The sequence below is a fragment of the Tamandua tetradactyla genome, chromosome 4, assembly GCF_023851605.1.
Source record: "Tamandua tetradactyla isolate mTamTet1 chromosome 4, mTamTet1.pri, whole genome shotgun sequence".
NCBI classification, from domain to species: Eukaryota; Metazoa; Chordata; class Mammalia; order Pilosa; family Myrmecophagidae; genus Tamandua; species Tamandua tetradactyla.
In genome coordinates, this window is record NC_135330.1 from 183,864,928 (window position 1) to 183,891,381 (window position 26,454).

Sequence of the window (26,454 nt, forward strand, 5' to 3'; positions counted from 1 at the left end):
TAACTTCCACCTATTTGTCTGAGAACAACCATGGATAAAGCTAAATGACACTTATCATTTGTAAGTCCTTCAGCCTTTAAAGGGAGCTCAAGTCATATGTTTTCTGGCTAAGCACTCTCAGTTCTTTAGGAAGGAAGGCAGCCCCAACCATCATGCCGCCTCTCCCTTAGGTGTCCAACAGTTTTCATTGTCTCCCAACTCTAAGCTGCCATTCCAGTTACACGGCTTCCGCTATCTGCCAAGGTGTTTGGGAGAATAATTTCTTTAGGCATCTAAAAATAAATAAGCCATGTAACCATTGAAGAAAACTGGGTAAAAGGTACATGGGACAGGTACTACATATTTTGGACTATCGTTGCTACTTCCTTTGAGTTTATAATTATTTCAAAATAAAAAGTAAAAAAGTCCATGCATTCTACATTAAGGTCCCTCTGTTTCTAGCATTCAATCAAAATCTTACCAGGGTGATTTCTTCTTTGTGCTTTTTGCTCGTGAGGCTCTCACCTTCTTCCCGCTATTCCATTTAAAATACGCCCATTACAGTTCAGCTCTGCCTCATCGGCTCACAAGCCCTTTCCTAGTTCTGCAGTCCCCATGCATTTCTACTTCTCAGAACACCTGCTGGGGACCACTCACCTCTTCATTCATTCACGGAGCACTCACCATATGCCAGGCTCTGTGCCTGGCCTCAGGACCAGCAGGGAGCCCTCACACTCAGGGAGCTGAACTTGCAGAGGGGGACAGGCAAGAGGCAAGAGCGACTCTACTTGTGCTAGCATGGAAATAAACAGGGTGCTACTGTAGAGAAGAAAAGGGGGCCCTAATTTAGACAGGATAATCAGGAAAGCCCTCTCTGAGAACAGAAATATAAGGAGGCAGTTATGGGAAGAGCTGGAAAAACCCGCAGAAGTGAAGGCAATGAGTCTCCAACAACAGTAAACTGCCAACTCCCAGGCCCATGTGAGGAACTAAAGAATGGATAAATTAAACCCACAAGTTTCGCTGATGCTAAAGCCCTGACTTCTTCCTTCTTCTTGCTGGAAAAAAGTGGTGCATTCTCTGCCCAATGCAATACAGCCCATCCATGACACTGGAGTTTCAAGGAAAGAGTTTAATGCTACATGTGAAGCAGGAGAGCAGATGGCCTATCAGCCCAAAAATTTATCTCCCTGAATCTATGAAGTGCAGGCTTTTTATGGATTCAAGCAAGGAGGAATGGAGTTGTAACCATTACAATAGTAAGCTGACAGAGGGCTGAGACTAGACTAGGATAACCATTACCATAGTATCTGTAAACAGAGCGGAGACCCGAGCTGTAATGACTATTACAACAGAAAGTGTAAACAGGGTGAGACCAGGCTAGGACAACCATTACAGCACCTGCAAATAGGGTGGAGACCAAGCTATAATAACCGTTACAATAGAAAATATACGCAAGGGTAAGACGAGCTGAGTTTCAGTAATTTCAGGTATTGACTTCTGCCTATTCTACAACATAGAAAGGAAAACACTTGTATAATGATTCAGCAATCATAATCATTTGCCAATCTTAATTTCTCAGTTGCAGCCTCTATTATAGACCTTTCGTGAACACACCATGACAGAGTCTGTGTTCTAGTACCTCCCGTGCTTCCTTCCACACTCTGGGGATCCTGAATTGGCTCTACAAGTAGTAAAGAGAAGGAATTAAGGGAGTGCCAGCTCATTTGCCTAGGGACAAGTCACTGTGTGATCCTAGCCTCAGGGGAGGAGGGAGAGCAGCCAATGAAACTCCAATGTTAACTACAACCCAAAGGTGAGTCTGCTGTCCCCAGGGCTTGGAGAAAATATGGGACTGGAAAAGGGCTACAGCCCTCCTAGAGGTTGACTGCGAGGCTAGGGGGTATGGGAGGACAGCCACAGCAGTGCAAGGAACCTTGTACTGGCAGGCATGTATCTGGTGCCGAGGCAGGAGGAGATGCTGCTGAGCAAGACAGAGAGAAAAGACAGGACACTCCACCAGTTCAACAGCCAGCTATTAAATAGCTCAGGTGCTGGCCAAATATGTGAATGCAGCAGAGAGAAGCAAAACTCTCTCTAAGCCTGGCACGGTTTCTAAGCATATCAAATAGCCCAGCCTTTTCTCTTCTGGTTGTGCTCAAGCTAAAAATAAAGCCAATGAACTCAACAACAAAAAGACAAATAACCCAATGAAAACCTGGGCTAGGGACAGGAACAGACATGTCTCCAAAGAAGATGTAAAAAGGTCAATAAGCACAGGAAAAGACGCTCAACATCAGCAGCCCTTAGGGAAATACAAACCAAAACCATGAGAGCCCGTTCATACCCACTAAAAATAAGAATAATACGTATTGTCAAGGATGTGGAGAAACAGAACTCTCTTACATTGTGGGAGAATGTAAAATGGTGCAGCCACTATGGAAAACAATTCAGCTGTTCCTCAAGAATTAAACATAGAATTACCATGTTACCCATTGATATCTGAAAGAACTGATAGCAGGGACTCAAACAGATTCTTGCACACCAGTGTTCATTGCAGCAGTTTTACACGACAGCCAACAGGTGGGAACAACCCAAGTGTCCACTGACAGATGAAAGGCTAAACAAAGCGTGATATATTTATACAATGGTTTGTTACTCAGCTGTTGAAAGGAATGAAGTTTAGATGCATGCCACAACATGGATGAACCTTGAGGACAAGTTAAATGAAAAAAATCAGACACAAAGGGACAGATACTGGATGATTCCATTTACATGAAGTTAGAAAATGCAAGCTCATAGAGACAGAAAGTAGAGTGTAGGTTACCAGAGGCAGGGGCAGAGGGAATGGGGACTTAATACACAATGGGTGTAGGTTTTCTGCATAAGGTGAAGGTTTTCTGCATAAGGTGAATGGGAAAGTTCTGGAACTGGATGGTGGCGAGGGCAGTACAACTTATCAAGGTGATTAATATCACTCAATTACACACATGAAAGTGGTTAAAATGGGTGGGGGGTGGGGGTAAAGCTAAAGCTAGCACTTACCTGCATAAATGTGTGACATTCTGTTACAAAATTCCCTTTTGTGATCTGCTTAAATTTATCACAAATATCTGGAAAACTGGTGGCTTCCAAAATTAAAGCCTGATGCTGTTTAATTAGCGTCAAGGCCACCCGGAAAATAATTTTTGAGCCTTCATTGAATAAACAATCCCAAATTCGGAGCACAGTCTATAGAAAGAAAAACAGATGTTAGAAGAATCACAACGTGACCTAAGAAGACTGCAGAAGTTCAGTGATGTCCTAAGAGAGTTTCCAGGCAGTGCATTTCCTCTCTTACCTCCACAGGCAGGGTATCGATGAACAAGCAAATAAACCAGCGAGACACGACCAGGGTCCACAGGACACCGTGGCCGTCCATCAGCTCTGCCACTGCTGGAATCTTCATCCTTACGAGCTCACCGAGCACTTCCTGGTCCGTTTTCAGACCCAGCATCGCTGGGCTATAGTAATCTTTCATAGAGAAGAAGAAAGCGAGACGTAAATTAGACCCATCAAGAAGCAAGCCCCAACTGACGGCATCATTCTCCTTTGAGACTAAAAGAAGACTACTCACACAGGTTCCTTCTCAAAAAAGGAAAGGGCCAATTAAAAGAGGAAGAAAACAGAGGCACAGCCCCAAGTCGGGAAAGGCAGCAGCTCTTGGTGAATGGAAGTGAAGCAAGGCCTCCCAGGCTGTCCGCAAGGGGGAGCTATGGAGTTTTGAGGCTGGACGCCCAGCCCGGCCAAGGCCCACTGCTGGGCATCAGTTAAAATCTGCAAATAGCAGCTACTTTTTTTCCAGTCACTACCATGGAAGGGTTAGTCCCAGTAGCAACAAATAACCACTCCTGATTTCAGTTGCCCAGATAAGGGCTGTAAAATTGAATGCTGGAGCAACCCAGCTGTGAGGGGAGTGGGGGAGAGGGGGAGGAGAGGGAAGAAGGAGGGAGGGTAAGAGGGAGGGGCGGGGGAGGAGGAGTAAACGCCAGCTGCATTTCCTTGGGCTAGAGAGGCAAGCTGGGTTGCCTATGTGTGAGAAGCTATTAGAGGCCAAGGGAGGTCCATGAGACTTGGACCTAGAAGGTAGGGCTTCCAGGGACAAGTGACCCCGGGACTTAGTGGTGTTATCTCCACACTATAAACAAGGACATAAATCAAGGAGATTCAGAAACTGGCCCAGGAAGAGCCAAGTGTGATCTGTGCAGGCTACTTGGCTGGGCCCCCGCACTTCAGCCTTGTATCTCTGAGGCCCAAAATGAGGACATGAAATATGGACCCCTTCAATCGCTAGTGTTGTAAGACACAAATACATATATAAAGAATGTTCTAAATACAATCTAACCGTGTGGTTGGTTATTAAAATGTGTGCTGTGGATGGCAGGCGGGTTTCTGGCTTGTGAGATGGCCAGGCAGTAGGGATCATGGCTTCTCCAATGCGGGGAGGATTTCTGAACTGGCATGTGTGGGAAATGCCTCCTGAGCACCCAGCAGGCATCTGCTCTGATTTCCCACCCAACCTGCCCTCACCCAGCCACTCCTTCTCCTCAGCACTGTGTCACAGGACAGCTCCTTCCCTGGGGGCCGATAGAAACCTGGCCACCTCCCCAGCCCCCTTCCACCTTCCCAGTCAGGCTCTGTGCATTGCTTTCTTTTCTTTTCAACTTTTGTGGTCCTTTGTATTTCTATTTTCAACATATAATTTTGTTTATGAAGATGACATATACTTGCCATGAATTTGAACATTACAGAAGCGTATAAAATAAAAACTGTAAGTTGCCCTCCCCACGTAAACAGCCAGTCACTATGAACACATGCCTTCTCCTGAACGATTCACATAGCCTACATAAACACATACATACTTATTTACTTATTTTACGAAGATGATTATATTATATACTGTCTTAAAAGTTGCTTTTTTTTTTTTCACTAACAATTTCCTTGGACAACTTTTCATATCACGTCAAATAGATTTACTGCACTCTCTTTTTTTTTTTTTTAACAGCACAAAGCACACTTATGTGTGACCGAACCACGATGTCCCTTACCAGCTCTCCGCTAACAGACACTGAGGTTGGTGACAATTCTTTGTTAGAAGCAATGCCACAGTAAAGACACCCTCGCGTGTGTAGGTGGGGTAGGTTCCTACAAGGGGAGCCGCTGGGCTCTCAGAGGACTTGCCCTTCTGTGGCCCCATGAAATCCCCCATGTTTTCTTCAAACATAAACAACGTTTGAAGACTTTGATTGATGGCTAAGGATACTTCATGACATTTACGAAAAATTCTAGCAGAATAAGTCAAACTTCCTAACACCTATTAAATGCAGAAAAGCAGAAGGCAATATTAAATCTGACTTTATTTTCTCACTTATTCCAACTGTGGACTGATGGCTTAACTTGGAGAAATCACTTTTACTCCTGTCAATGCTGCCTGGGGGCCGCCGGCTGTCAAAATAAGGAAACCAAATTATGTCCCTGCTAAGGCAGAGCTCTGGGTACCGCCCCATCCTCTCGACTTCTCTGTTCTCCATCCTAAAACTGCCTGCGGCACAGGCTGGCAGCTGGAGGTCCCCTTCCAGCTGCTAACACAGGCTCGAAGCCCACTTCCAACAGGAGATCTCTCTTATCTTTCTTTTCAGTGAACGCCTTTCTCACCCAGGAACTTTTGAGTTTCTAGCCTAACTTCTTCGCAATAATTATCATTATTAGGAATAATAATTATTGATGTATTGCAATAAATTTTAGTCTTATCCTGGAATGAGCTGAGACTCAGCATCAAGGGACTGAGAAAAACCCTAGAATGAGCTGAGAATTAACATCAAGGGATTGAGAGAACCTTCTCGACCAAAGGGGGAAGAGTGAAATGAGACTAAGTGTCAATGGCTGAGAGATTCCAAACAGAGTCCAGAGGTTATCCTGGAGGTTATTCTTATGCATTAAGTAGATATCACCTTGTTGCTCAAGATGTAGTGGAGAGGCTGGAGGGAATTGCCTGAAAATGTAGTGCTGTGTTCCAGTAGCCATGTTTCTTGATGATGATTGAACAGTGATATAGCTTTCACAATGAGACTCTGTGAATGTGAAAACCTTGTGTCTGATGCTCCTTTTATCTACTTTATCAACAGAAGAGTAGAACATATGGAATAAAAATAAATAATAGGGGGAACAAATGTTAAAATAAATTTAGTTTGAAATGCTAGTGGTAAATGAAAGCGAGGGGTAAGGGGTATGGTATGTATAATCTTTTTTTTCTCTGTTATCATTTCATTTCTTTTTCTGTTGCCTTTTTATTTCTTTTTCTAAATTGATGCAAATGTTCTGAGAAATGATGAATGTGCAACTATGTGATGATACTAAGAATTGCTGATTGTATATGTAGAATGGAATGATATCTCAATGTTTTGTTTGTTGTTAATTTTAATTAATAAAAAATGCTAAAAAAGTTTAAAACTTTTTAGTCTTAATTTATGCTGTAAGAATTCAGTAAGTAGTCTATTCATAAAATAGGACAGCTAAAGACACTGTGTGCAGACACAGTATCACGTCCTGCTGTCCCTCTGCAGTCTTGGTTATTCATCACAGCAGGGAGAGGAGAGATTTAAAAAAATATTTTGGTTAAAAGAGAATTATTGTAGATACTGATATACATCACAGTCCCTAGTTTTCAAAGTATAAGTAATCAGTAAAGTGTGCTTACTACAATGTATAATGAAAACACTTTTGCAGAAGCCAATTCAGTTATAAAATATCAAAGATTAAGAAAATCCTTCCCTTTCAAATTATATTCTATCTCTTGGGTCTTTGAGCTATTAGCTCTTTCTCTCTCTCTTTTCTTCCACCTTTTAATTGGGCAACATTCCATTCCAACTGGGGAGAAAAAAGTCCAGATTCCTTAAACTGTGTCTATCTCAGTAGTGCGGACGCCAAGCCATGTCTCTAAGGCAAAACCCAGCTCAGAAGCAACAAGATCTCCGTGTCCTGGACCAGTAGGGAGATTTGCAGAGAATGAAGGCTAAAATCTAAGCAAAGCATGACCTTGTTCTCACTTAGAGGCCAGTTGAGGGCAGCTTCCAAAAATAAAGACAGCTAAATCCACACCCTAAATTACATGCCTGAACCGAAGGTCTAGGACACCGAGATGGAAGGATTAAGGGAAGCGCACCGCGCCGTTCCATCTTCCCTCCTCAGGGCACTCTTTCCTTGAGTATTTTTTGTGTCCGGCCGGCTGCCGCATCTTCCTATCTTCTTTCGAGAGCAGCAGCGCGTCGCACGCGTGTCTACACGGGGACATCCTGACACGTCACCCGGACGCTCCCAGGTCGCGTTGCCTGCGCCTCCCCGCGGCTCCCGGGCCCCGCTTCTCCTTCACGTCCATCCCTCTGCCAACGAGCCTGTGAACTCCCTACTCACGTGCAGACCCCGGGCTTTGCCCACCCTCCAAACTGCCGGAGAGGACAGAGCCCCACAGTCCCAGTCTGGCCCATCAGCCGTCTGTCCGGGGTTAAAGGCGCAGGCGAGCAGCGCGCAGGGCCCACGGCTGGCAGGGGCCGCGCCAAAATGTCCTGCTCGCCTCTTTCCCTTTTTAAGGCAGTCTTACTGAGACCTACTCACGTACCCCATAACCCACCCCAGGAGTGCAATCAGTGGTTCTTAGTGTAATCACAGACCTGTGCCTTCATCAGAACGGTCATTTTACAACGTTTTCATTAGTCCAAAAAGTACTCCTTAGCAGTTGTCACAATCTTACACATTAAATAGATATCACCTTTTTAGTTAAGGTGTAATGGAGAGGCTGGAGGGAACTGCCTGAAAATGCAGAGCTGTGTTCCAGCAGCCATGTTTCTTGAAGATGATTGTATAATGATATAGCTTTCACAATGTGACTGTGATTGTGAAAACCTTGTGTCTGATACTCCTTTTATCTACCTTATTGACAGACACATAAAACATATGGATTAAAAATAAATAAATAATAGGGGGAACAAATGTTAAAATAAATTTAGTAGACTAATGTGTAAGAATAACCTCCAGGATAACCTCTTGACTGTGTCTGTAATCTCTCACTCATGGACACTTTATTTTATCTCATTTCAGTCTTCCCCCTTTTGGTCGAGAAGGTTTTCTCAATCCCTTGATGCTGAGTTCCAGTTCATTCTAGGATTTCTGTCCCACGTTGCCAGGAAGGTCCACGCCCCTCGGATTCATGTCCCATGTAAAGAGGGGGAGGGCAGTGAGTTTGCTTGCCATGTTGGCTGAGAGCGAGAGGCCACATTTGAGCAACAAAAGAGGTAGTCTGGGGGTGACTCTAAGCCATCATCTTGGACCACTGTTTTTTTTTTTTTTTTTGTATGCTGTATGGCAGGATCATATTTCATTATTTTTCCATGTGAGTATCCTGTCATTGCAGCACTATTTGTTAAATTTTTTTGTCTTGTTTCTTTGCTTGTTGTTTAGGAAGTGCATGGACTGGGAATTGAACCTGGGTCTCCCACACGGCAGGCGAGAATTCTACTACTGAACTACCCTTGCACCCCCCTAGCCTGGTACTTTTAACTTAAAAAAAAAAAAAAGGCATGGTGAAATTATTTTAGTAATGTAATCACTAACCACAATATGCCCAGGACTACCTACTAACTTGCCTAGTCTATGCAAGGAAGTGAAAAAAGGGTGGAAGTCTTTTCTTTTATTATAAAACAAATGATTTACTTCATTTGAAAATGAAAGAACCAAGACTTTGAAACTATTTGGGGTTAAAAAGGAGGGTGTACTCCCCCTCTCTACTTGGGACATGACTTCCTGGCAACGTGGGACAGAAATCCTAGAATGAGCTGAGACTCAGCATCAAGGGATTGAGAAAACCTTCTCCACCAAAAGGGGGAAGAGTGAAATGAGACCAAGTGTCAATGGCTGAGAGATTCCAAACAGAGTCGAGAGGTCATCCTGGAGGTTATTCTTATGCATTAGGTAGATATCACCTTGTTATCTAAGAGGAAAGGGAGAGGCTGGAGGGAACTGCCTGAAAATGTAGAGCTGTGTTCCAGTAGCCATGTTTCTTGAAGATGATTACGTAATGATATAGCTTTTGCAGTGTGACTATGTGATTGTGAAAACCTTGTGTCTGATGCTCCTTTTATCTACCTTGTCAACAGATGAGTAGAACATATGGAATAAAAATAAATAATAGGGGGAACAAATGTTAAAATAAATTTAGTTTGAAATGCTAGTCATCAATGAAAGTGAGGGGTACGGTGTATGGTAGGTGTAATCTTTTTTTTTTTTCCTTTCCTGTGTTCGTTTTATTTCTTTTTCTATTGTCTTTTTATTTCTTTTTCTGAATTAATGCAAATGTTCTAAGAAATGATGAATATGCAACTAAGTGATGATATTGTAAATTACTGATTATATGTGTTGATGTTTTATTTGTTTCTTAATTTTTTAATTAATAAATAAATTTTAAAAAAAATTTTTAAAAAAAGGGAGGATGTAAAAATGTGGGCCACCAAAAAGGAAGAACAATTCAATACAGTAATTATCCACCCTGGGGATCCAGGGTAAACCTTGCATACAAGGACCTGGCCTTGGGGGTGCACAGAAGGGGGCTCCCCAGTGATGGCCCAACCTGGGTCCTGGCCCTCACTGCACGATCACACACCATGACTCAGGCCCCTGCATTTGGGGCCCCTTGCCTACAAAATAAGAGACTTCAAAGGTATAACTCAGAAATTAGGATCTAAGGGATGTTTGTGATTGTTGAATACACAGTTACTCCTTTCTGCTTTCTGGTATACTGCAGTAGACAGAGGAAAATACCTGAAATCTTTTCATTGGAATCCAGCTGCTTTGTTCTTGGACAATGGTCGATTAGACTTTATACTGTGCCCTTGTGACTGTACAAACCTTGTGACTAATCTTCACTTGTGCCCATAAAACTAAAGAGGGTCCCTAATGTTTATTAATGAAGGGTCCTGGGTCAGCCCAGAACTAACCCACCCCATGTTCAGAAAAAACAGGCCCATCTGACTGCACAGAAGCTTATACTTCAACCTATAAGTCACCTATACCTCGTTATAATACTAAAAATCACGCCCATCATATTAAGGCCACCATTTACTCACATACGTTCTGTGATTACACATGAAATCAATCCGTGCCTGTCCAATAATTAAATCACACCCAATCCTATCATCTGGGACCATTGTGCCCATGATCCTAAAACCTGCCCATCTTTTAATACTATAAAACTATCAGAATTACTGCAATTCGGGTAGGCAGACTTTGGGGTCAACAGGCCATCTGCTCTCCTGCTATACACCTAGTAATAAAGTTTTTCTCTCTTTGAAACTCCGGTGTCTCAGGAATTGGTCGTTTTGAGTGCGTCAGGCAAAAAAAAATCCATCAGCTTGGTATGGTAACAAAGGGAAGATCTTAAAGCTTTGTCCTATTCTAACATTCTGTGAGGGCCACCCTCAGGGATCAGTAAGGTGATTGATACTTTTACTGAACAAAAGCAAGGGCTTCTCTGCCCAATGCACTCAAATGAGCAATTCCTGAGACACCAGAGTTTCAAACAGAGAAAGAGTTTATTGCTAAGCTCAAAGCAGGCGATCAGATGCCTATTGTCCTAAAAACCTTTCACCTGGCTTCTAAGGAGTTCAGGGTTTTAATGGATTCAAACAAGGGAAGGTGGAGTGTTTACTACTATGATAGCACTTATAAACAAGGGCTGAGTCTATCTCAGGTATTAACTTTTGGCTATTCTACAATATACTCAAAAGCCAAAAAAAAAAAAAAAAAAAACCAGAACGCATCTATGCAACGATTCAACAATCTCCATTTGTTAATTGTTAACTCTCAGTCGCAATACTTGATATTTGCCTTCAGAAGAAACTACCCTTTACGCCAATATTTGCAAATTAGAATGGGCCAAAGAAACATCTCGGAGATTCTGATGATAAGTCCAGGATGGGTCCGTGGAAGCTGCTAAGGGAAACGGTGCCTGTGCTGGTGTGAAAGGGTTATGTAACCTAGAAAAGCGGTGTTTGATGCTGATCCAATCTTGTGGGAGTAACCATTTCTTTCAATACCTATTCAATAATGTAGGCTGGAAACTTTAATTAGATTATCTCCATGGAGATGTGACATGCCCAATGGTGGGTATTAACTTGATTAGCTGGAGATGTGACTCTACCCATTCCAGATGGGTCTTGATTAGTTTACTGGAATCCTTTAAAAGAGGAAACATTTTGGAGAGAGACCCTTTTTTAGAGATTCACATGAACTGCAGAGCCCATGCAGCCAGAGACCTTTGGAGATGAAGAAGGAAAACGTCCCAGGGGAAGCTTCATGGAACAAGAAGCCTGGAGAGAAAGCTAGAAGACATCTCCAAGTTTGCCATGTGCCTTTCCAGTTGAAAGAAAAACCCTGAACTTCATCGGCCTTTCCTGAGTGAAGGTAACCTCTTGTTGGTACCTTAATTTGGACATTTTTATAGACTTGCTTCAATTAGGACATTTTCATGGCCTTAGAACTGGAAACTTGCAACTTAATAAATTCTTCGTTTTAAAAGCCATTCCGTTTCTGGTATATCGCATTCTAGCAGCTAGCAAACTGGAACAGTGCCTAACTAAAGAGGGTGTAGCCAATAGCCAGGACTCAGATGGGAAGTACCAGGTTTTGCAGGGCCCAGCCATGAGCCCCAGGGCACCTGTGAACTTCAGCGCTCTCAGCTCTGAAGTGGGGGAATACGCCTCAAGTTATTACAGCTGTCTACAAATTAGTCCTCTTAAAATGACTAGAAAATTATGAAATACTGAGAAATTAAAAGTATTTTCTTTCCAGACACAGGGATGTCATATAAGCTTTTGGGAACCCTCTGGTTGTTGCCAGTTATCTGTTGCTTATACACCGCCCCCCAAATTCAAAAATCCTCTCTCTCCCCCAAAAAAATCCCCACCAACACATGGATGGCTTCTCACTATTCATCAGCCATGCCTCCAGCCTTCCCTCACCCTCTACACATCCACAGGGAGTCACATTACAATCAGTAGTGTGACCTCAGGGAGGGTCCCAAGGGGGCCTGGAGGTAGAAGAAGCCCCAGGGGTGAGTCTCGTCGGAACTGGAGCCCACCCACTCCCCTCCACCTTCAGGAGCAGAGCCCACGTTCCCTGCCTCTCACGCCAAAATCCCTGCCACTTCTCTGTGCTCCTGTGAGAAAAGGAAAAACCCTGTTGGTGTTTAAATGGAACCAGAAAGATATTTCATGCTAGTGAAGCCTTCAGAAAAGAAGTTTGGCATCATATGTTAATCCTTAAAAACGGGCATATCCTTTGACCCTAAAATTCCACTTTTAGGATTTTTTCTTAAGAAAATAACTGGAAATTTCCAAAAGATGAAAGTAACTGAAGTGTTTATCAACCAATGAATGAATAAATAAAAGGTGGTATATACACTCAATGGAATATTATTCAGCCGTGAAAAGGAATGGAGTTCTGACCCATGCAACCACATGGATGAACCCTGAAGATATCATGTTGAGCGAAATAAGCCAGACACAAAAGGACAGAGAGTGTATGAGCTCACGGATTTGAAATTAGAATAAGCTAACTCACAGAGTCAGAATCCAGACTTCTGACTATAGGTTACCGGGGATGGGGGGGTGGGGATAGGGATCAGGAAGTTAAGGCTTAAAATGTACACGGTCCCTAATTGGGATAATGGAAATGATGTGATAATAGATGGTGGTCATGGCATTGTGAATATAATTAACAGCACTGAAATATGCATATATCTGAATACGGTGAAAAGGGAAAATATTAGGTTGTATATAGGACACTAAAATAAAATTTTTAAAAAACCGTATGTCTGTACAACACAAACAGTGACCTCCAATGTAAATTATGGACTATAATTAATAAGTAGTACAATCATAAAAATGTGCTTTCATCAATTGTAACAAATGTTGCAACCACACCAAAACCAAATGTTGATAATAGGATAGTATATGGGAATCCTGTATTTTTTGTTTACAGAGCAACTAAAAAAAAGAAAGAAAATAACTGGAATCACATGCAAAGCTTTATCTTTAAGGACATTTCAGTGCAGCATTATTTATGACAGTAGGGGAAATAGAGATAAGCCAAATGCCCACCAATAGTTAAATAAGGTATGTTCCAATTATAAATTGCAATACCATGTAGCCATTTAAAAAGTTTTCAAAAGATATTTTACAGGGCGGGCCACAGTGGTTCAGCAGGCAGAGTTCTCGCCTGCCATGCCAGAGACCTGGGTTCGATCCCTGGTGCCTGCCCGTGCAAAAAAAAAAAAAAGGTATTTACAAAATGGAGAAATTCTGACCACATGATATTAAGCGGGGGGGAAACAGGATATGGAACTGTACAGTGTAAGTACAAGTTGTTTCTAATTAGCTAGGGCACAGAAAGAAGCCCGGAAATAAATAATAAAAATATTAAAAGTGGTAGTTATCAGTGGGGGATGGGTAATTTTTTTCTTTATCTGGATGTCTCTCTTTTTTTCACTGTCAATACAATGAATGTGTACGACATAAAAATAATCGGCAAAAATTCTTATTGCGTAAGTGAGATATCATACATGACAAAGAGAAGAGTAAGGAAAATATTTGTGTCTGCAAGGGGGATGGCATGTTGATACAAGCGTATCAGTGTCACATGCCTTCCTGCGAAGAAATAGCCCTACCCTTCCCTTGTTTTAAATTGTGTATTGCAGGAAATCATCAATTTTGGAAAAGAGAATTACTCTGCTCTTACCTAAAAGTTCAAGAGCCACCGTGGTAGATTCCAATGGAGAATGTTTTTTGGGGGGAAGGGAGGGGAGGTGCAGAGTTGTTAGGGAAGAGGGGAGGGGAGCCTGCCACCTCCGTTACCATCACAGCATCTCATCTGCAATTTGCCTATCCAGCGAGAATGGCACCCAGGAAGGGCAGGTCCTAGAATGTGGGCAATGGCCTCAAAAGAGGAGATGCTAAGAGAGACAGGGAAGCAAAGCAGAGAATTGAAATTGGAGCCCAAGGATGCAAGACAAGCAACCCAAAGATGGCAGGCAGCCAGAGCCAGGGCACCTGGGCCCCGGGAGAAAGTATGGCCGGTTGGTCGAGACCTGGTTTTGGATTTCTAACCTCCTAAACCGTGAGACAATAAATTCTGTTGTTTTAAATCCACCCATTGTGTGGTATCTATCATGGCTCCCCTGGCAAACTAAGGCAAGAATATATCTGCATATTACTTGTATAACTTAAAAAGAAACAATTAAAAGCAGGATAATTGTGGCCCCCAAATGACTTAGTTTGGGTAACCAGAATTTAAATAACAGGACACGCATTTGCTTCCTTTCTCTGCCATATGGAGAGCTCGTAATGACAATAACTCACCCTCCCCTCCTCCCAATAATAACATTTTTATTTTGGTATCTTCCTTTGGTTGTGCATCAAGACCTATTTGCACTGCCGTTTGCTCTAAAGAAATCAAATAATTAATATAGGAAATGATCTTTTCTGGCCTTAACAATAAATCTAAATAATCACATTACCACTTTAGGGAAAATCTGGAGTTTGTGTGTTGTTTTTTGGGTTTTTTTTTGTCAATTATCACCTTCTAATACCCAATATAATTTACCAGTTTATCATGGGATTTCTGTTGTTCATTACTGGCCCTCTTGCTAAGATATAAGCTCTACAAAAGGGTTTTTATGTCTTATTCACTGATGTTTTCCATATACCAAGTATAGTGCTCGCATGTGAAAGGTTTTCAACAAATATTTGCTGGAAAGAACTGAATTGATCATGGATATCGATAATCATCACAATTTGGTTTCTGGACAAAATTAAACAAGAACAGTGAACCTTGTTCCATAACTCTATCAAAATTTCATCTGTGAAGTCTCAATACCATTTTCCTTTAATTCTGCCAATCCGCCCTCGTTAACTGCTTCAAGCTGAGACAGTTCACCTGGTCTCCCCACTCCTTTAGGATCACCCTGCAGCAATCCTCTACTGACTGATACCACATGAATCTTCATAAAATGCTCTTTTCATTGCGTCATTGGCCTGGAAATCACTATGAACAGGTCTCTCTTCTACCTGAGGATCTTCCCACCTCCCGCTTTCCTTTTCCCCTCCTGCCACTCCATCCAGGCTGGTTTCTGACATTCCCGTATTTTGCGCCTTGTTAGCTGTAGTACGAGTGGCCCTCCCAGTCTCCCACTGCCTATCTGGGTCTTGCATTTCTTCCTGATGCCGCGCGAGCTTCATCTCTTCCATGCACAGATTTTAGAGTCGTATCGCTGTAGGTTTGAGTCCAGGCTCTGCTACCTACAGCCGTGTCACCAGGCCAATCACCTCAGTTCCTTAGGTCCTAAATTTTCTCAGCTGTCAAACAGATTTAATAATTGTGCCTATGTGGTACGGTTGTTCTGAGGATTAAATGAGAATGTACATGCAATTTATGATAAAACCTTAAACATAGCAAGTACTCAATTTCCTTCGTTATAGCTATATACCCCTCTCATCTTTTTAACTATATTCTAAATTCTTGGAAGTGGGGTGTCAGTTCTCCTGGGTACCCTCCCTGGGATCCTTACCAGACTCAGCATTACCAGTCACAGCTCTGCCTCAGCAGTACACGGAGCAAGGCGTGGAGGGAATTCTTAGAAGCCACAAAGAAACACAACCGACCCAGGACTCATATTCTGGTTTGGGGAGATCACAATCTCTCCATCCACCAGTCAGCACAGGCCTCCCCATCTCTCGCCACACCTTCCAGGCTGTATTTTGCTCTGCAACTATTTTTGCCCATAAGGCTAAGCATGATGCTCATTTTAACCAGTATCACAATTACAGTTGGGGAAGGGCAGGAAAGAAGTATTAGCTTACAAGTTCTCTCCCACCCAAGGATGACTCTGGTTACTTTTCTTCCTAAAATGGGTCTCACACTACCCTTCATAGTCTTCATTATACTTTGCTATAATTAGTGCTTAATTTGTTTATTAATAAACAGAAAAGTAGGAATATATGAAAAGTGATTTTCACCTTAAACAGTGATAATAGCTGACAATTGCCATGCTCTTATCAGTATTCACAAACTCAATATAAGTATCTATACATACCAAGTTGATCTCTCATAGACTTTGTAAAGCATCTCTTAATGAGATTTTCAATATACCCCGACAAGTCTCAGTACAAAAGGGCATAGACTGAGTAACAGCTGAGCCAAGCAGACAGTCTCAGCCAAATGCAAGCTCCAAGACGGAGAGGGAAAAAAACTCCACCAGGTCCAGAAACGCCAGCTGCTCGAGCTGGAGCCAATCTACGTAAATATTTTTCTTCTCTTTGACTCAACTGCAAAAAGATTTTTAACCTCAACTCCCAGGCAATGCGATAATGTTTTCATTAAATCCTGACTTGTCAGCTGAATCATTTCGGTAACATCAGCTGTAGTAGGAATTTTCAACATACCAGGTAATATTCTTCCAACAAGGGCGTCCAGCAGCCAAAATGATTCTTCTTCATTCTTCGTTATAAGAATCAGATATCCTGCTATAAAATTCATGCCCTGAAATTAGAAAAATGAGAAACGGAACTCCACATTGATAAGATTCTGTACTAGTTTGGCTGCTAACCACTAAGTTTCCATTTCTCTTGCTCAGCCCTAAAACTTGCACAATTCTAGAGTGATTTTGAGAACTTCATGGCTACTGAGGTGCTGTCATTTAGTTATATAATTATTAAGGTTACATGAAAATGAAGGAAAAGGACAGCTTTCAGTGAAATATGCCTTAAAATAAAAAAAAAATTGCCTAAAAAATTATCTTTTCAACTGATAGTAACATTGTAATAAAATAACACAACTTACAACTGTTTCCTAAAACAAACCAAAACATGGCATAAAGTTATTTATCAGAGGTTAAACTATACCAGTGACCACATTTTATATAAACAGTAAAGAACATGGTCTGACATATGGGGATACAGAGAGAAATTTGTGGTGAAGACTGTTCTGGAAAACTCACAGTTCACATCTGCCAAAGGGCAGGTGATGCCAGAAGACACTGAGATCTGCAACTCTGAATTGAGAAAACCAGTGAGGCATTGTAAAACAGCACTGGAAGGCTTTACAACAGTGAGAGTCCATCTTTGAGTGATTGGATTTCAGGTGACTTTGAATTTCTTTCTTTTTTTTTTTTTTGCTCGCCAGTATTTTCTAAAACAAATATGTATTTCTCTGGTATTAAGGGATAAAAATTCAGCTTTTATAAACCAAGTTAAATTAACATACTGCATAATTTAGAGAGATAACCTGCAGATAAATATTCCTACACATTGCTAGAAAATTATTTTAATCTGGAAATTCGTTCAGAGTTAAAACACATGCGCACACACAACCTGTAATATCTTTTTACCTTGTAATTTTGCTTAAAAAAACAGAGACCCCCAGGAATGTGATTAATAAAACAAAAGTAACCTATTCAGAGATAATATTATTGCCATTGGTGAAGGCAAGAGGCAGGTGAGGGCTCTATGACTGAAAATGGAACCAATGAGTAAATGATGTCAACCAGAGTTGGTAGAAGACACGACATTTATGTCACCAAGGGCGAGCGTGTGAACTGTGTTGACTCATAAATATCACAGGCAAATTTTGAGGGTAAAAAGTATAACACAAAATAGTATGCACGCTATGACTCCATTCACACACATATATGAACAAAAGCCAGAAGAGCTTTTGGAATCATGCTGCTATTTAAAACTGTGTAGGTTTCATTAAATAAAGTTATTTTTAAAACCTAAAGGAAAAGCAACCGGAATAATATAAAGATAGTTCTAGGATTCCCCAACTTCTACAGTCCACATTCTTGATCCTGGACAATATAGTATTAACAGTAATGAAAGCTGAGAATGGCAGAAATTCTGTCTGAGAAGAATGGACCCAGCCTAACTTCGTCTTTATGCATGCACCACCTACATGCAACGGAGCAATGTAAAAATATACCTTATGAATTATTTAGACACAGTGATCAGTAGCAGCTATGACATTTCTTTGCTGCTGGTCTTTTCAAAGCAGCCTTTACTCCTTGCCCACATTTTCCCTTCTTTTATCTCTGGAGCCCACTTCCTTTGCTTGTGCCAAAGAGCAGCAGCAAAGGCAGGAACTCAAGTTACTAAAGCGATCCAAATTTTGCGCAGAAGCTTATTAAAAATTTTATTTAACAAACCAAGGACTCTGGACTCCCTGGTCTTAAAAATACATTTCCAGAGCCATCTTCCAAATATGAACATTAGATTTAAGCCACCCATCACTATGGATTTCATTCACTGTCCTCTCAGGAAATCTTAAACAAGCTGGCAGCCTCTAAGAGGATGTGAGGCATGTGGCCTCAAAAGCAGGGGAAGCTGCTTCCCAATTCCCGTGACAGCCACGTGCTTGACACTTGCAACCATGGTGACGGGCGTCATCTGGTGCTTTCATTTCAGATAAAAGGCAGTGAGTGCTGTCCTAAAAACAGTCAGAGACAAGCCCTCCCGTAGCCCGGAACATTGCACAGAGTCTCAAAACCTGGTGAGCCCTCTGCAAAACTTAGCCAAGCCGCTCAGGCATCTGCTTCCTAGAGAGCACAGAGACACTGAAACAGCACACAAGGCGGAAAAGTCCGGGCAGGAAAGTCCACGTGCATCTACAGACAGATGCATGAGTTTGGTCTGTCCCTAATCAAATATAAACATTAGATTTCATATTTCTGTTCTTGGTATTCCCTATCATATTTTAAAGTATCCCTTTGATGTACTCCCAAATTAAGAGCATGGTGTAAGGAAATGAGAAATGATTTTTGCCAACATCACATGCCAATCCACCCAGCAAAAAGATCATCTGAAATGAGGAGGCAATAAAGCACACTGCTCCCCTTATTCCAGGGAAGATCTGACTTCCAGAATTTCACTTCACAAGAGCACACCCACCCTACAAGACACACACACGCACACACACACACAATCTGTGCTTACGTCGTTTAGGTTCTGATTATCTTTGTATTCTAGTAGATGAATATTGTGTTCACTTACTTTCCATCTGTTTCCCAAATTTCCACCTTTACCCCCATCTAACTACCATATGACGCTAAGAAGATATCTCATTACTTTTTCATTTGGAAAATATTTAAAGCCTTTTTTAAGGTGCTATGATTTAGGGAATTTATGGATCGGGATGACAAATACACTTAGCTCAACTAGGGAATGTCACTGTTGGAAGCGTGTGGGGTGTCGGTGACTTACGGCTCTGACTAGTGTGTGCTAACTTGGGAGGCACCTGCTCTGCTCACCTGGCAGTACCCCACGCCTTGGTTGTGATGCCCGTATGCCAGCAGCACATTGTACAGGGTCTTTTGTAAACAGGGATCTGCAGTTTTTCGGAATTTGATGTTGTCCGGGAAGGTCCTGTTCATATCTGTAGGGAAATTCATGAAAAATACTTATTCAAATGATAGAAATAGCAGACAGATCTAAAGGCACTTAACACTATTCTTGTGTGTCCATCCATAAGAGTGTTGAGATTCTAGTTAAGATCTAAGGAACAGTTTTTGACCCTTGATTCTCCACTTGAATCACCTGGTGGGCTTTTTTTAAAAAGCATATCTGAGCCCCACACCCAGTAAATCTGATTTATTGGTTTAGGTTGAATTGGGAATACTTCTAAAGCTATGCAGGTGTAGGGAAGGTTGAGCAACCACAGATCTAAATCAAGAACTCTGACCCTTCTTGGGAAAGGAGGCTTCCCAAAACAGACCATAACTGTAACGTAAGGGCCTGACCCCCTTCCCCACGGTTTGACTTAACTCCAGCAGCCTGCAGGCAGTCAAGGAAATGGACGTTCCTTGGACTCCCCCTGCCCTGCTCTCTGCTGTAGCCCAAAGGGTTAGAGGTTGGGTCCCACCAGTTCTTTTTCTCTAAATCAGTGATGGCAGAGTGGGATTTCTCAGGGCTGCAGGAGGTCCTGGCCGGCGAGCATGAAAGCGAGACACTGAGCCCAGAGCCCCCTCGGCTCCTCATCTTTCCCGGCCCAGCTCCTTAGGGGCGCCCTGCGCCCTCACTTTCCTTCACCGCCCCGAGCCACGCTGCCGCCGCTCCTTGCTCCGCCCTCTTCATGAAGCACTGGTTGCGATGGATGAAGTGGGAAATACTTTACACAAAACTTTAGGAAAAACTTCCCCAACCCTGAAGGTTAAAAAAACAAAGAGGTGGAAAACACTGACGTTCCCTTTCAGATAAACAGACAAAACCGAACACTTAGTTCTAAATAAACTCGGCGCGGCCGGCTTTTGCAGGCAGGCGGGTTTCTCTGCCCCTCCTTTTCCTTTCATCGCCGCGTCCCCCTTCCTCGGCTGAGCCGGGAAACAGCACCTCTTAAGTCACTTTTTCCCAGCCCCGTGGACGGAAACACAGGTGGTCAAGACTAAGCTCTGCCCTCACACTGACCTGATACCTGATTTATTTATTTATTTATTTTTATAAAGAGAAGTTGTGGGTTTACAGAACAATCGTGCATAAAATACAGGATTCCTGGATATATCCCTATTAGTAAGACCTTGCATTGGGGGTGGTACCTTTGTTACAACTGATGAAAACGCGTTTTTATAATCGTACTATCATCTATCGTCCATGGTTTAAACACAGATCATGACTTTTTAAAGTTGATTTTTATATATTAATACAGTAGACAGGCAGAAGAACAAAGAGAATAAATATATGTTAACATATTTTTTGCTGATTCTAGTACCCTAGTTAAATTGGATCAGTGGGGCAGTATCTGGAGACCTGGGTTCGATTCCCGGTGCCTGCCCATGCAAATAAAAAAAAAAAAAGTAAATTGAATCAGTGGTGTGTTTGCTACCATACTGCATATGATTATCCCAAAACGAATTGGGATACTTCTAATAAGGACTGTGTGTATGTACGTGTATATGTATATATCTTTAATATCTACAGAGATGGATATATCTCCATATCCCAAGACAGAATACACTTTATTCTATCATCATTATTAACGTTCTCTGCAATGCTATATGGTGAGGATGCATATTATCTCTACTCTATGGCTAAGGAAATCCAACCTGTAGTTTAGCACTGATGACTATATAATTGCTATAAAATGCTACAACAATATTCAATTCCCCACTTCTGTCCTCACCCCCAGCCTTATCTTTGTTTATAGAAAAATACATATGAAAAGTACATTACGCTTAATGCCTTGGAGCACATTACTTTTCATTGCACTTTTTTTAATGTTTTTTAAAATTTATTTATTAATTAAAAAACAAAATAAAAAACATACATAATCAGTAATTCACAATATCATCACTTAGTTGCATGTTCATTATTTCTCAGAACATTTGCATTAATTCAGAAAAAGAAATAAAAAGACAATAGAAAAAGAAATAAAACGAACACAGGAAAGAGAAGTTGTGGTTTCCTATGGAAACCACAGGAAAGAAAAAAAAGAGATTATACCTACCACACCCCTTACCCCTTGCTTTCATTGATCACTAGCATTTAAACTAAATTTATTTTAGCATTTGTTCCCATTATTTATTTTTATTCCATATGTTCTACTTGTTTGTTGACAAGGTAGATAAAAGGAGCATCAGACACAGGTTTTCACAATCACACAGTCACATTGTGAAAGCTGTATCATTATTCAATCATCCTCAAGAAACATGGCTACTGGAACACAGCACTGCGTTTTCAGGCACTTCCCTCCAGCCTCTCCATTACATCTTGACTAACAAGGTGATATCTATTTAATGCGTAAGAATAACCTCCAGGATAACCTCTTGACTCTGTTTGGAATCTCTCAGCCATTGACACTTTGTCTCATTTCCCTCTTCCCTCTTTTGGTCGAGAAGGTTTTCTCAATTCCTTGATGCTAAGTCTCAGCTCATTCTAAGGTTTTTCTCAATCCCTTGATGCTGAGTCTCCGTTCATTCCAAGATCTCTGTCCCACGTTGCCAGGAAGGTCCACACCCCTGGGAGTCACGTCCCACGTAGAGAGGGGGAGGGTGGTGAGACTGCTCGTTGTGTTGGCTGGAGAGAGGGGCCACATTTGAGCAACAAAAGAGGCTCTCTTGGGGGTGACTCTTAGGACTAAATTTTAAGTAGACTTGACCTGTCCTTTGTGGGGTTAAGTTTCATATGAACAAACCCCAAGACTGGGAGCTCAGCCTATAGCTTTGGTTGTCCACACTGCTTGTGAGAATATCAAGAATTCAACTTGGGGAAGTTGAATTTCTCCCCGTTCTCACCACTCCCCGAAGGGAGCTTTGCAGATACTTTTCCACTCACTGATCCAATCACTCTGGAATTCATCGGGGCATCACTCTGGACAAACCAGCAAAATCTCATGTCCTACCTGAGATTCCAAGTACTTATGGCGTTCAATCAAACTATCTACATAAGTTATATTAGAAAATGCACTAGTCAAAATATAAATTTTGTAACTAATAAACATTTTTTGCTTTAGTCTCACACAGAAGGTGACATTTTAAAATATTAATTACCATCTATTTTCAGTACCCTGCAATAATGACATTTCTTTGTTCTTCCTCATGCAAAAACATTTTTTAAATTGTACCTTGTACATTTCACTATTATTATACACTCTAGGCATTCTTAGATTATACCATCTCAATCTTTAACATCTATCTTTCTTTCTGATTTCATTTATGTCCCCAGCCCTCCTCCCTCTATCATTCTCACATGCAGCTTCATTCAGTGTTTTAACATAATTATATTATAGTTAGGTAGTATTGTGCTGTCCATTTCTGAGTTTTTGTATCCAGTCCTGTTGCACAGTCTGTATCCCTTCAAGCTCTTTTAAAAAGAATTTTTTCCCCAGAATTCTAAACATTTCAAAAAACAATAGAGAAGATCAAGTGGAAATGAGAGTATTTTTACTATTTGAAATTAGTGACCAGATGCAGTCATTACCATGTCATATTTTTTAATATGGAAAGAATTTCTATCTGTTTTGGAATCCTCTTATAGGACATGAAATGCCCCTTCTCTCCAGTGCTGAGGTAGACATGAACAGGGTTTTTTTTTGTCCATATTTACATGGCATTGTGGTAGACTGAATTATGTTCCCGGGGGGGGGGGGGGGGAACATGCTCTTAATCTTAATCCAGTTCTGTGAATGGGAACTCGCTGTAAATAGGACCTTTTGATATTATTTGTAGGTGAGATGCGGCCAACTGAATGACGGTGGGTCTTAACCCTATTACTGGGAACCTTATAAAGAGGACCTGGAAGTCACAGACGCGAGAAAGGAGAAGACAGCACCGTGTGTAAACTCAAGGATTGCCAGCAAACCAGCAACAGAATGCTACTGACCCCAGGAGGAAGCAAGCTTTCTAGCTTCAAAACCATAAGTCAATAACTCCTACTGTTTAAGCGAACCCATCGGGTGGTATTTATCACTACAACCTGGCAAACTAAGACAGGAATGAAATTGGCTGTGGGAATGAAGCATCCAATATACTGTTACTGCAGGAGAATTTATCCAAAAATGCTAAACAGAGATTGTAAAATTCACTTTTCAAACAAATAGCACTATTCTATTGTAAGTGATAAGCTCAGCCTATCTGAAATCTCAATTCTCTTCTGTCTAAATTTGCATAAACATTTCTGGCCATGCTGAGTGACAAGCAGCCAGGCTGTGGCCATAGAAGGCCAGCCAATGCTTCTGTTCTGTGACCTTGGCTGTGTTTTGCTCTATGTTGATCAGGATGCAGCTGATCAACCCCCAGCTCCCTGAGCCTCTGTTGGGAAATCCTTCTCTCTATCAACTCCTGCTCTGTGCATATGAGAACCTCAGGAGTTCGGGAGCCAAGTTTGCCAACAAGGGCTAAAGGGTGGCCATTCCTTATGTTGGGGACACACCCCCTTCTCAATGTTCCAAGTCATTTCAACAGCTCAGCATTTCACTGATTTTTTTTTTTAGTTAAGTATTCTTTTTAAAATTTTGGTGGTTCTCAAAAACTGAAAAACAGAAAGGCAGATGTACTTTCTAAAGACCTAATTATTTAAGTTGAACCTTTTTTTTTTTTTTTTGAGCACTTTGACTTTTAAGAGCCAGTAGCATACAGCTTATGCTCTAGGCAACTACTGAGGCTATTGGGGGATAAAGAAATTAAGGGCCAAAATCATCAGCACCTCTAGAAAGTTGTTATAGTTTGATACCCAAAAAGATGATTTCAACAACACAAAACTCTGGTGTGTGGCTTTATGTGTGTGTGTATATATATGCATTAATATTAGCTACAAATCCCTTACGGCAATTATTGTACATATTACAGTTGCTTGCTTGACTGCCTTTTCACTTTCTGGGATTGTTCCTGGAAGTAATCTGGCCTTTTTAATACCATTGTCTTAATTAGCTAGCTAGGCACACAAGTACTTGCTGAACGAATTAAGAATATTATCTGCCCCTCATGAACACTTAAGATTTTATTTTCCTATGGGGGAAACACTATAAGTACAAATTAAAATCAACTGCTGCATTTTTTAACAATGTAAGTTTCTTCTACAACGCTACGACTTTAAAAAACTGGGGGCAGACACAAATCCTTCCCTTGAACTGGGGTAGGGCTGGTGCCTGGTCTGCTTCCTTCTCATACACCGTCACTGACCGGAGGAACAAAGAACAGTTTTCACCTGTCCTGATTGCCTCCTCCAAGCTGTCATTTCTCGCTGCCTGGAGAAGCCTGTGGTAGTAGCCGGGGTTCTGGTCCATCTGGGCCTGAGCACCGCTCACCCCCATCCAGGTGCGGGCACGGTGCTCCAGGGGCACGCCTTTGCGGATGTAGCGCTTCACTGAAATACACAGAAGCGGGCGTCAGGCGGAAAGACCAGGGTGCACTAAGCAACCACAGGGAGCTGGGAGACACGCCAGGGGACACATGAGGAACCTAGAGACTGGGTGTTTTAATGGGGCTGAAGAACGAGTGTTGAGGGCTGGAAGGGCAGCAGGCAGTGATGGGACGGTGGGGTGTTTGAGTTTTCAGATCGCAACTTCCACGGGGTGCTCCCGGGAGTGGGTGACTGGGGGAGGGGCAGAGGGGGTTGGATGTCAAGGGGTTTCCCAGCTCTGGTTGTAGGGCAGTCACTCTTCCAGACACCAGTGTCGCCGTCCCCCCACGACCACCGCCACCCCCAGTGACTGCAGGATCTGGTGTAATGTGGTCAGGGAATGTGGGTGAGATTGGCTGCGAACAGGGATAAAATGGGGGCTTGGGGTTATGTACCCCAGAAAAGTATGTTCTTAATCTTAATCCATTCCTGTGGGTGTGAACCCAACGCAAACAGGACCTCTATGAGATTATTTCAGTTAAGGTGTGACCCAACCCAATCAGGATAGATCCTTTTTTTTCTTTTTTTAATTTTTATTGAAAAATCCTCACACAAACATAGCCCATCCAAAGTATACAATCAATGGCTCACAGTATCATCACATCACATAGCTGTGCATTCATCACTGCGATCATTTTTAGAACATTTGCATCACTCCAGAAAAACAAATAAAAAGAAACAATCAAAACCCTCTACTTCCCATACCCCCTACCTTCCCTCTCATGGACCACTAGTATTGCAATCTACCCAATTTATTTTTACCCCTCATACCCCCACCCCAGTTTTTATCTTTTATTATTTATTTATTTTGCATGGGCAGGCACAGGGAAACAAACCCAGGTCTCTGGTATGGCAAGTGAGAATTCTGCCACTGAGCCACCATCGTACCGCCCCCCAGTTTTCATTTTTTGTCCTTATTTTTTTACTCATATGTCAATACCCTGGATAAAGGGAATTTCACAATCATATGATCACACTCTAAAAGCTATATAGTTATATAATCATCTTCAAGAATCAAGGCTACTGGAATACAGTTCAACAGCTTCAGGCACTTCCCTCTAGCCACTCCAATACACTATACACTAAAAAAGGATTTCTATATAATGCATAAGAATAACCTCCAGGATAACTTCTCAACTCTTGTTTGAAATCTCGCAACCACTGAAACTTTATTTTGTCTCATTTCTCTCTTTCCCACTTCGGTCAAGAAGGTTTTCTCAATTTCATGATGTTGGGTCCTGGCTCATCCCCGGGACCCATGTCCCATGTTGCCAGGGAGATCTATACCCCTGGGAGTAATGTCCCACATACGGAGAAGGGCTGTGGATTCACCTGCTTAGTTGGCTTAGAGAGGGCACATCTGAGCAACAGAAGTGGTTCCCTGTGGATGACTCTTAGGCATGGTTATAAGTAGGCTTTGCTTCTCCTTTGCAGGAATAAGTTTCACAGGGGCAGACTTCAAGATCAAGGGCTCAGCCTATTGAATTTGTTGTCCCCACTGCTTGCGAGA

The 26,454-nt window shown here is 42.0% G+C and overlaps 1 protein-coding gene across 3 annotated transcripts in view; it reads right to left on the minus strand.

Annotated features, from left to right (window-relative positions):
• The window catches only part of GRTP1 (growth hormone regulated TBC protein 1), an 87,614-nt gene that overhangs the window by 31,664 nt on the left and 29,496 nt on the right, over positions 1-26,454 (minus strand). For 2 of the 3 annotated variants that reach the window (XM_077158743.1, XM_077158745.1), the window contains exons 3-7: positions 24,750-24,908; positions 19,364-19,488; positions 16,506-16,602; positions 3,320-3,492; positions 3,025-3,210 (exon numbers count right to left, since the gene is read on the minus strand). In XM_077158743.1, the coding sequence (XP_077014858.1) occupies positions 3,025-3,210; positions 3,320-3,492; positions 16,506-16,602; positions 19,364-19,488; positions 24,750-24,908 (740 nt within the window). The remainder of the gene's footprint in view (positions 1-3,024; positions 3,211-3,319; positions 3,493-16,505; positions 16,603-19,363; positions 19,489-24,749; positions 24,909-26,454) is intronic. The other variant, XM_077158744.1, reaches the window with a different exon arrangement.